Source organism: Setaria viridis, chromosome 7, assembly GCF_005286985.2.
Source record: "Setaria viridis chromosome 7, Setaria_viridis_v4.0, whole genome shotgun sequence".
Taxonomy (NCBI): Eukaryota; Viridiplantae; Streptophyta; class Magnoliopsida; order Poales; family Poaceae; genus Setaria; species Setaria viridis.
This window is the reverse complement of record NC_048269.2, coordinates 10,750,670-10,762,369: the sequence shown is the minus strand read 5'-3', so window position 1 is coordinate 10,762,369 and position 11,700 is coordinate 10,750,670. Positions and strand designations below refer to the sequence as shown.

At 41.3% G+C, this 11,700-nt stretch overlaps 2 protein-coding genes across 2 annotated transcripts; one reads left to right on the top strand and one right to left on the bottom strand.

Annotated features, from left to right (window-relative positions):
- Window positions 1-798: 798 nt before the first annotated feature.
- Window positions 799-2,344, bottom strand: LOC140223423 (uncharacterized). Its single transcript, XM_072295262.1, has 4 exons — window positions 2,340-2,344; window positions 1,535-1,916; window positions 1,156-1,239; window positions 799-1,068 (listed from the first exon to the last, which is right to left on the bottom strand). Exons 1-4 carry the CDS (start codon window positions 2,342-2,344, stop codon window positions 799-801), a joined length of 741 nt encoding a protein of 246 aa, XP_072151363.1.
- A 5,025-nt stretch (window positions 2,345-7,369) lies between these two features.
- On the top strand, window positions 7,370-7,753 carry LOC117864579 (ethylene-responsive transcription factor ERF095). The gene has a single exon (XM_034748708.1). The coding sequence runs from the start codon at window positions 7,370-7,372 to the stop codon at window positions 7,751-7,753; it is 384 nt and encodes a 127-aa protein (XP_034604599.1).
- The last annotated feature ends 3,947 nt before the right edge of the window (window positions 7,754-11,700 follow it).

The window sequence follows — 11,700 nt, the reverse complement described above, 5'->3', positions numbered from 1 at the left end:
AACAACGATGGAGCCGCCGATATGAGATATGGATCTCGTGATTGACAACAAAGTTAGACCGGGACTCCTCTATCTTTCCTACCTAGGCCTAGCATTGGGTATGTGGGTCCACACATAATGTAAAACCGACAAAAAAAAATTTGTGGCAAAACACTAATTTATTGAAACCAACTAAACCGTCTTATGTCAATAGAAAGATTTGGTGGCAATTGCATCTTCTTTCATGCAACCACTTAGTATTTGGTTGCAATATAGCCACATGTATTGCAACAAACTAAACCACCATTACCAACAGAATCTTTTGGTGGCAATAACATCTTCTTTCTTACAACCACTTATGTATTTGGTTGCAATATAGCCACATGTATTGCAACACAAAACATTTCTGGCAATATTGGTTACCAATCGCAATGACTCTAAACTTGGTGGCAATAACACTTTCATATTGTAATGAAAACAAACTTTATGACAACCGAAGCATAACTGTTCCAAAAAGATCATCTATTCGCAACCAGGATTCTGGTGGTGGCGAGAGCATCAATGTTTTGCAACCAAATTACAGAATAGTTGCAATAAGACCCATCTAATGCAACTAATTTAGTCACCATTGACAAGTTCACCAAGTGGATAATTTAGTCCCAGCACTGCAGATGGTGATGGAGGAGGGGTGTTTTGGTCATCGTCACTCCCGCCTGCTCGATTCGATGGTGCTGGAGATAGTGATCGAGCAGGATGCGATGGTTCCAGTGGTGACGACGGTCCTGGAGGTGGATGTGCGTGAGATGACGGTCTTGAGTTCTAAGGAGATGGTGGCTGCAGGGGATCTATGGGAAGAAATGATGCCCCCTCCTGGCCGGCGATGATGATGTAACGTTTGCACCATAGAATGATACTGTGAAGTGCATCTTTTAGTGTCCTTTCACTGTCACCTGCCGGAAGGTCAAGCTCTAGGTCTTCATATTTACTATCACAAATATGATCCACCCCAACGGTGGAGTAACCAGGTGGAATCGCCATGCCATGGCTTGTCTGCCTCGGTAGGATTGGTAAAGCACTTCCGTATGCCACCTGTACATATAGGAGAAATAAAGAAGTTATTAAACTCCCAAGGTGTGGATCAATTGAGATAATTGTACAAATTATATATATGTATACCTTAATAGTGAGGTTGCCAAATGGTCTATACAGCTCACATGAGGTGCGCTGCGTGATGTCATCCACAGGGTACCATTGGTTGTCCTGCACAACCATGGGTAAGTTGGCATGTTCTCATCGGGGACCCTTGTGGAAGCATTGCTCCTTTGGCATTGAGAAGGGCTGACAACGACATTGGGATCCGACAGTGCTCCAGATTGGGTCATCTCAGTAACTGCAAGGGTCACTCACCGATTAATTTCTCCGTGCATTCTTACATCTTGTTCATTCACTTTAGCTTCTAACATATGCCGCCACCTCTCCTCTTGCTGTTCCTTTCTTCTCTTCTGGTTCTGTACGCGTTGATGTCCCTACGGAAAGCATACTTCCACGGAACCACCCTGAAGCCTCGGCAAAGTCCTGGGTGTTCGGGATTCCCGAGCACCAAAGTCAGCTCATTGTTCTCTCTATCAAGCTTGAACTTTCCCACTTTAGAATCTTTAATGTTTTTGATAAGTCTAGGGGCCTTCTCACGTATTGTTTCATTGAAAATAAGTGTCCCATGCTCAGGGCTAAGGGTGCCTCCATGAGCATAATACCAATTCTCTGATCGATCGGGCCAATAAATAGTCGTTGGTATGATACCTCGATCGAGTAGGCCTTGTTCCATGTTTTTACATCTGGGAATTGCACTCTTGTAACCACCTTTCCCAAGATGATGATGGTACTCCTTCTTGGAATTGCCTGAGTTGACATGAACCTTGTTCGCACTATCTTCACTCCTTTTGTATTCCAGAAATGAGTTCCAGTTATCTCTTAACTTTGGCCAATCATCAAAATCTAGAGTTCGGCCCTTCTTGATATAGTTGGTATCCAGATTCTTCTTGAACGTCTGAAATTGGGTTGCCATCTTCTTGAGCGTCTAGTCTTTCACAACTTTTTCATTGACATCGTCAGGAAGTGTGAAACACGTGTGAAGTGTTTCATGACATCTGCCCACAACATATCTTCCTGTGTCTGCTGGAGCACGTATGGATCATCGTTTTTATTGGACTTCCATTCTCGAATGCTGATGGGCACGTTGTCCCTTATAATAGCCCCACATTGACTCACAAACTTTCTAGCAACTTTTTCGGGATCAATTAGCTAGCCCTCATTTGTCACTTTGGTGATCTGAAGCCTTCCCTCCATTATCTTTGTACGACCTCATGGCTTATTTTGCTTCATCGATTTAGAGGGCTCAAAGTTCAAGATTCGTTAATCCGTACATAGTAATAATCAATATGAAGTTATAGATACGGTAAAACAATGAAAATGATATATACCTCGCTGAAACCTTTCATCACGGCAATATCTTGTTCCACACTGTCATCAACACCGTGCTCGGGCTCATCATTGCCATCAACGGACATGTTGAGGAACATGTCTGCCTGGCTACCCTCATTGTCAGTGTAGGTTCTTGGAACATTTGAGCCACTAATAATCTACTCCATTATATACCTTTCATCCTCTTCCTCTTCCGTCTCAACTAATAATCACATTAGTTATACACACATGTAATCAAAGATATATTAAATTAAAGATTATCTCAAGTAGTACAGTAAATGTATAGACATGAAATCGTACAACAACCATGAAATCATACAAAACTTATCATATATATACAAAGACACATGATTAAAAATATACACTTAAAACCATACAATAAAACTTGTACAATTTATTACATGAAACTTACATGAAATTAAACACTACAAATATTTATATGAAATAAATACACATGAAACCATATATTTTACTAATTTTCTATAATCTCCTAAGCATTTATACTAAATTATACTAATTTCAAGACATTTACATAACATGTACGCTTTGTCCTTAGACTTGAGATTGTCACATGTACTCAAGATGTGGATCGACTTACTTAGGGGCCATCAAACGCTACACCGTAACAGGGTAGCTAAAAAGGTAGCTTTCGGGTTTGTTAGGAAGCATGCTGTGAGGCATGGTCAATCAAGATGAGATTTACCCCTCTCTGATTGAGAGTGATATCTCTGAGCCCCTCGAGTGATCGGATTCGGAAATGCATGGCCATGCTAAGTACGGTTAAGAGTTAACCTACAAAGCGATTCCAAATCACAAGATCGAGAAAGAGCGGTTGGCTTGAAGCTAGACCAAATATCATGAGGCAAAGGGAATAGCATGCACGTGATGTTGTGACGGTTCATCTGATATGATCTTCGTGTGCGTATAGGAGTTGACACGTCCTGCTAAAGGCCGCTACCAACTATTGGGCCGAGTAGGAGTACTCGGGCCATGTCTATACGTATCCGAACCCATAGGGTAACACACTTAAGGGGCTGGAAGCCCAATTCGGATATGATCCGAGTTGGATCAGGTTTAGAAGTACTAATGAGCCTCGGACCTGCAGCACTTGGACGAGCCACGACGAGCCGCTGACGAGTGACGACGAGCCGCGGCACGAGGACGATCTTGCTACACGTGGACGAGCTGCTGAGGAGCTGCTCGACGTCGACATGATCGACTACATGTTCAACTATGTTGATTGACTTCGCTCCCCCGACGCAATTCTACATCTTCTGTACTAGTGCGTTGAGTGGTAATCCCGTAATCCATACACGGCAGTTTTTCTAGTTTACGTGGTAGAAAAATTTTGTTTTGCACTAGCGTAACCTACCTCGTATCCCTACATAAATGGCCTTTACCAACAGGGACTAAACGGGAATTTAAGCGCGGTATACGAAAAAGCCCCCTTTAGTCCCGGTTGTTATACCAACCGGGACTGAAGGCCCCTCCTTTTCATTATCCACTGGTGCTGCAATTAGTTTTCTAGTTTTAATTTATATATGTTTTAAGTTATTTTATAATGATGTGGTTAATGAAAAATAAAAAATTACATATTTTGAACCTGCAAAAATATATTAAATTAGCAAGTATATTTAAAATAAGTTTGAATTAGCCAATAATTCTAAACTAGTTTATTAAGTTTCTAAAATAATTGTTTTAATGCATAATTGATGAATAAACTTTTCAATTAAATGGTTTCAACATGCAAAAATATGTGGTTAAGCTAACATTTTTTTATTGATCGAATAAAGGTTGCATTACAATGTAATTGAAAGGTTCTGATGGCCATAGAGGATTACATAAAGGTGCACCATATATATATATATATATATATATTGCATTACATGTAAGTTAAAAAACTTTTTGTTGACAAAAGTTCCTTGGTTACGATCTCGGTGTAAGTACGGAGTCTCTTCTTTGGCTAGCATGATGCTTGGGTCAACATCGACAGCGAATGGAGGCATGCCATCAAACTAATCATAATTATCTGACTGGTTTGTTTTGTCCTGGACTCCCATGATTTTCTTTTAACTGGAAGAACTATGTGCCGCTTTGGCTCTCATGATTTTTCTTTATCTTCTAAATTTTTCTTGGGTTTGCTAGACATGTCCTTTACATTGAAAACCTTATGCACATCATTGGTGAGGATGAATGGTTCATCATTGTATCTAGTCTTGATCAAGTCCACTATTTATAACGTGGGCATTTATTTATAGCGCGGGCATTTAGTTCCGGTTGGAAACACCAACCGGGACTAAATGAGTGGGCTTCAGCCCCGGTTGGTGTTACCAACCAAGACTAAATGCCCCACCAGATTCCCTCATCATTCCTAGACGTTTCTAGCCATTACAACCGGGATTAAAGGGGACTCTTTATTCCTGGTTGATATTACTAACCGAGTCTAAAGCTCCCATCGGAGGTGGCCGTCGGTGGTGGCTGTTTGGTGGCTGTTTGACTCAGGACTAAAACTCTTTTAGTCCCAGATCTAAAAACAACCGAGACATATGTAACTGGATGGAAAGTCATTTCCTACCGGTGATAATTCCTATCAAAGGCGCACCTTCCCCTTAAAACATCGTCATTATGAGAAAGACTGAGGCTGGCTGACGGGTCGGTCAGGCGGGTTCATCTCAAAATAAATGACCATGCTTAGCTAGATGTGCGACCAAGGCGACACAACAATTTAGAGGAGAAGAGTAGCAGCTAAACAACCGTCACCCTCCTCCCTTCCCCGCGAGCTATGTGTCAGAGGGAAACGGCTAGCAGTGATGCGGCAGGGCCGGCCACTCCAAGGTGGTAAGGGACAGCACATTTTCCCCGACTGGTCAGTGGTATACCTACAACCGGAGTTGTTACGGCGGTGAGCATTCGCACGGGAAATGACCGGCTCCACCAAGCGCGGCACGCCGGTGAGGGGCCGTTTTTTATCTCAGTTGAAAGGAGCATTGTACTGTTCATCTCCCTACAAAAGCACTGTACATAGTGTATTATACTTCTGAGTGGCCCAAGCTTGTCTAAATGACTGTCCCATATTTCGCTTAAGCACCGTACGTGATCTTGTCTACGCGAATCTTCCCATAGGCTGAATCTCGAAAAGGAGTTTCCACCGAATCTCCGCTTGAGGTGTTTGACCACCGCCAATTCAATTCGTTATTCTAAGAGTGATCTGAGTGTTTATTTTATCTGTTGGAAATATAATTTGAATATCAGGGTCATAAACTGACTCATATTTACTAGGAAAGATAGCACAATGCAAAAACAACTGTTCTGCCATCTAGAATAAAAGACGACCGCACAATGCACTAAAGGGTATCTGTTTTTTTTAAGCGCGCGCATGCTATATTTCCCCTCCAACACTATATACTTGAATACAATAATATATATTTTCTATGGGAAAGGCGGATACACAATAAAGCTGAGCTAGAGCAGCGCAGAATCGCGAACTTTTTCTTTAATTTGTTGCGTAGCAAATAACGCATCGGATTCGTCAAATCAAATGTGCAACACATGTAGTCGGATCGAACACCAGGCTACTTTCAGCATTGGTAGGTAATTAGCACCATCCTGATATATGGAAGATGTTACTACATGATTGGTAGGAACAGACAGTGTTCCGATACACATGCCTGATACTGCATGCCCATGCACTGCACATTCCACCAACACACAAGAATTGAACTGTGTACTATATATTCGGTTAACTATATTGGGTCTAGCACGCACCATGCATGTTTTGATGCCAAAACTAGCTTTGTGCCAATAATTTTTATTAATGTATAGTGATTCAAGCACGAGACCTAGCTATATATTACCAATATACAGACAAGGTGATATGATATGATTCCGTCCCGTCTTATTATACATTTATTCAAACAGGTGTCCAACGAGAACTATCTGTGCGATAGTTATTAAGATAGAGAAACAAACATTAATAAAGAAACAAAAGAAAAACCACATTACGGATGAATATGATCTATCATCCATCCATTTACAAGCATAGCGTAGTACTCACTTCGTTCCAAATTGTAGGTCATTCTAATTTTTTTGGAGAGTCAAACCATTTTATATTTGACCAAAATTATAGAGAGGATTATAAATATTTATAGCACCGAATGGGTATACTATAAAAATATATTTAATGAAGAATCTAATGGTACTTATTTGGTATCATAAATGTTAGTACTTGATTGATAAATTTGGTCAAATTTGATATGCTTTGACTTTCAAAAAGGTTGGAATGACTTACAATTTGGAATGGAGGGAGTACTAATTAGGTTATAACCATATTTCATATTATATAACTTCTTTTGAAGGATGTTTTTACCTCATTTATCATGTGCCCTAAAGTCATGTTGCCAGGCTATTTATATTCCATTGTCATTCTCTCCTCTATCTTTGTATTAATTATATTCCCAACCTCATCCTGCTTCTTCACATAAAATGAACCTTATATTTGAAAGACTTCGTCTCAGTTAACACGTTTAGTCCTTTTGGAAGATAGTACTACCCATGAAATGGGCTTAGTCTCAATTAAATGGCACAACTATGTATGGGTACTCAAAAGTCAAAAGAGATGAATAAGAGGCTACATGGTCCACAACGTCACCTCAGTCACTTCTCACTTGCGAGAATTCGCATCTTATTTTGTCCTGAGCTTTTCGCTTCCATTAGGGCATATCATCACGCTAGCCACTACCTTAAATACAGAACCCCATTGCTGCCACAGCGCAAGCAGTGAATCAACCACAGAACTAGCTAGCGTCCCAATGGCAGGCTTGTTCTTGGTGTGACCTAGCAAGCAAATTATAGACAACATCACTGTCTTGATTTTCAGCATCTGTTGTAAGATCGCTTGAGCGATCAGTTCATGGAAGGTTGCGGATGCTTTGATGACGGCAAGGACGGCAGCGAGACAAAGTACCGCGGAGTGCGACGCCGCCCGTCGGGCAAGTTCGCCGCGGAGATCCGCGACTCGTTGCGGCAGAGCGCGCGCATCTGGCTTGGCACGTTCGATACGGCCGAGGAAGCGGCGCGGGCGTATGACCGCGCGGCGTACCGCATGCGAGGGCACCTCGCCGTGCTCAACTTCCCCTCGGAGACGCAAAACTATGTGCGCGGATCGTCGTCTTCCCAGCATCCACAGCATGGAGGTGGTGCGAGCAGCCAGCAGGTAATCGAGCTGGAGTACCTGGATGATAAGGTACTGCAGGATCTTCTGATCAAGGACGGCAAGGAGAAAAGGCGTTCATAGAACTGCTACCTGCCGATTATCAGATAAACCGTGCATGCCTCATCATAACCTAATGTCCTCAATGATGGATGGGATCATCGATCCATCGAACTTCTTATACCCAGATCCTAGAATACCAGGTGTTAAATAAAGAACTCTGCCGATGTCATAAATCAGCAGGTCGGTGCTTACATATATGTATATGCATGTGTGAGCCTGGAGTAATATTTCGTGCTGCCAATTACAATGATATTATCTGGTCTAATTAATTAGTTATTTATTATGTATTACCTAGTGATTGTACCATCGTAATATATGTGTTCTTTGGAGGTGTTTGATACCAAGGGCTAAAGTTTAGCCCTATCACATCGGATGTTTGGATGCTAATTAGAAGGACTAAACATGAACTAATTATAAAACTAATTGCAGAACCCCTAGGCTGATTCGCAACACGAACTTATTAAGCATAATTAATCCATCATTAGCAAATGGTTACTGTAGCACCACATTGTTAAATCATGGACTAATTAGGCTTAATAGATTCGTCTCACGAATTAGACTCCATCTGTGTAATTAATTTTATAATTAGACTATGTTTAATACTCCTAATTAGTATCTAAACATCCGATGTGACAGGGCTAAACTTTAGACCCCTGAGCCAAACACCCCCTTTGTTTATTAGGTATATAATACCTATTTATTCTTTTTTACATGATATGATGCACGATTTATTTGCTCAACCGACTGGAAAACATTTACTCAAGTACTGTTTGTTAGTTGTCTGATAGCTGAGTACGGATATACCACAGTTACTCCATGTACTGATGTGGCACAAATATACTTTTCTGCTATAGTATCACTATATTCAAGCAGCTTCGCGACATGAATCTATTAAGCCTAATTAATCCATCATTAGCAAATGGTTACTGTAGCACCACATTGTTAAATCATTGACTAATTAGGCTTAATAGATTCGTCTCACGAATTAGACTCCATCTGTGTAATTAATTTTATAATTAGACTATGTTTAATACTCCTAATTAGTATCTAAACATCTGATGTGACACGGCTAAACTTTAGCCCCCGAGCCAAACACCCCCTTTGTTTATTAGGTATATAATACCTATTTATTCTTTTTGACATGATATGATGCATGATTTATTTGCTCAACCGACTCGAAAACATTTACTCAAGTACTGTTTGTTAGTTGTCTGATAGCTGAGTACGGATATACCACAGTTACTCCATGTACTGATGTGACACAAATATACTTTGCTGCTATAGTATCACTATATTCAAGCAGCAAGCAGTTGATCAACTTATCTATTCATTTTCCCCTAAAAACTCAATCAATCTAGGTTTCAGATCTTTGCAGATTTCAACGCTAAGAAATCCAAATATTCCAATAATAGCAAGAGGGATCTAGTCCATTTCAAATAAAATTCTCCTGAATTGTCATTTATAAAAAAATTATATTGCTATGAATATATATCAGAAAGTATTTATTCTAATTAAACTGCAGAATGTAATATAAATTCTGCTTGCGAACTGAGCATAGCTCAGCTGGTAAGGTTTCTTGTGGTGTAACCAACCCACTAGAGTTCGAGTCCTCAACTCGACACTGGTGCTCGCATTTCCCTGGATTTATTCTAGGATTTAACCGGTGCTATTCTTTCAGTGGTAGGCGATGTGCCTGTCGACAGCAAGGCGCCAATGGCGATTTGCCGGCTCAATCTTTCGGAGGTGCTCATAGAGGTAGCATTGCGTGCGTATGTTCGTAGGGGGCGAGTGTGCTTGTGTGTATGTGAGCGTCTTTATTAGTACTATGTGATTTGCAAAAAAAAATGCAAATTCTGCTTCTAGGAAGGTTGGTACACCAACATATACATGCATATTTTAAAAATATTTGATCACATGTATATTGTAGACCAAGTGTGTATACTGAGTTTATTCCCTTGGTCTTGAGACAAAAAAAAAACTTTTTCTCCACATAAAGCAATTAACAATTTGTTGGACAAATAGGGAAACTGTACAGATACAAACAGTAGACACCTAGGTGTATGTAAGTTTCCTCTAATATGATATAAGATACAATGTTGGTCAAAGAAAAAAATAACATTGTAGCTTGAGGGCACTCTCAAGTATCAAGCTACAACTTTGTCGATGTCGGTTCTTAGCCTCTTGGCCACCTCTAGTGGCTCTTGACCTAGACCAGATCTTGATATTCTTAAACAACTTGGATTTTGAACAACTGACTGATCTAAATTCCAAGCTAACAACTGTGTTTTTAGGGTTTTTAGTAGTGGTTATGCATTGCTATCATCACTAGTAGAGAACTGAATTTCGATGCGCTCCCTTTTATCCCGTTTTAAAGTTGGCCCGGGACAAAAGGGGGTGCGTCACGGTAGGCAAAAATGGAGGGGAGATTTACTCCCGGTTGGTATCTGCAACCGGGATTAAAGGCCCCCGTTTAGTCCCGGTTCCAACGGCTAGTTCTGGGGCGTCGATGGCATGACCTTGTTATCCCGGTTGGAGCCTCCAACCGGGATAAAAGGGTGGACCTTTTGTCCCGGTTGGTGTTACCAACCGGGACAAAAAGTTTACTCCCAGTTGGTAATTACAACCGGGACAAAAGGGTATTCCTTTTTGTCTTGGTTGGAGTTTTTAACCGGGGTAAAACTCATCCCCATTATATACTAAGACAGAGGCCTTTCTTCCTCCTCCAGCCCAAGCCAGTCCACCACATAGACAGAGAGCTGAGCTTCACCACTCTCCGGTGGTGCCGAAGCAAGGGAGGTGCTGCCCGAATTATTTTCCCTCATTTTCATGGGAATTTCACTCAGCCAACACAAGTGTTGTGAAGGTTTGCTACTTCATCCTCTTGTTACGCTTTGATTTATGCTTTGGAGATGGAAAGTTTATTTGCTAGAATGTGACGAAGTAGAAAATGGAGGGGTATTTAGAGCTGGAATGTGAGGGAGATTGTTGTGTCATATATAGTATGCATTCTTGTAGTGGGTTAAGAATGATGCTACCTTGTCTAGACGGTTTATCTTATCAAATTCAATATGATTTTTCAAATCCATACTTGTTGAACTTGCACACCGTGTTCATCTCTGCGAGGATGTTCTCCGCCGAGCAGCAACGAATGTCAAGAAGGAGGTTCGATTCTACGAGAAAGAGTGGATACAGACATTGTGACCGTGTCCCCTTTTCCGTAGAATTGAACCTCTTTCATGACGAAGTGCGGTACTGCCCAGTTGAGAACATGCTCGCCAGATGATCACGGTCTTCAAGTTCAACAAGTTTTGCAGGCATACCGTGTTCATCTCGGTAAGCATGTTCTCCGTGGAGCAGCAACGAACGTCAAGGAGGAGCTTCGATTTTATGAGAAAGAGCAGCAACAGACATCGTGGAAGACTCTGTCCCCTTTCTCGTAAAATCAAAGCTCTTCCATGACGAATTACGATGCTGCCCAGTTGAGAACATGATCACCGAGATGATCACGGTCTTCAAGTTCAACAAGTTCTGCAGTGCGAAGGTAAGAATTTTTGTACATAGATGGCTTCTGCTACTGGAGGAAGTGGCGATGGTGGGGGCGATCGTCGTTCCTCTTTCGGCAAGGGGAAAATCATAGTTGGCCCTCAGCATAAGCCGAAGAAAATGAGCGTGTTGGAAAAACAAATGCTTCATTATTTGCAGAAATGTCATGAAGAAGCTGTTGCCGCGGGTCAAGAACCTCCTTTTGGTGGTCGTTATGCTCTACCCTCAGTCTCGGGTGTTTCATGTACACTTAGTACTACCATTTCAGGCGGCACAAATAAACCACAGGATGAGGCTGGGTCAGCAGAACCTTAGTCTTCACCGCCCAAGGATGCTTAAAATCCTCCTAGATAATAACCAGTGGCTGGCTTGTTGTATTGTATCATGTTGTTTGGATCTTTAATTTAAATATGTGTATTTGTATC

What these genes read in the sequence shown, in the direction of transcription:
- LOC140223423 (XM_072295262.1), bottom strand. An exon ending in GACTTTGCCGAGGCTTCAGG is followed by an intron (nt 1,240 to 1,534) that starts GTGGTTCCGTGG and finishes ATGGTTGTGCAG; the next exon opens with GACAACCAATGGTACCCTGT. An exon ending in TTGGCAACCTCACTATTAAG is followed by an intron (nt 1,069 to 1,155) that starts GTATACATATAT and finishes CTATATGTACAG; the next exon opens with GTGGCATACGGAAGTGCTTT.
- LOC117864579 (XM_034748708.1), top strand. Translation starts at nt 7,370, where the DNA reads ATGGAAGGTTGCGGATGCTTTGATGACGGCAAGGACGGCAGCGAGACA.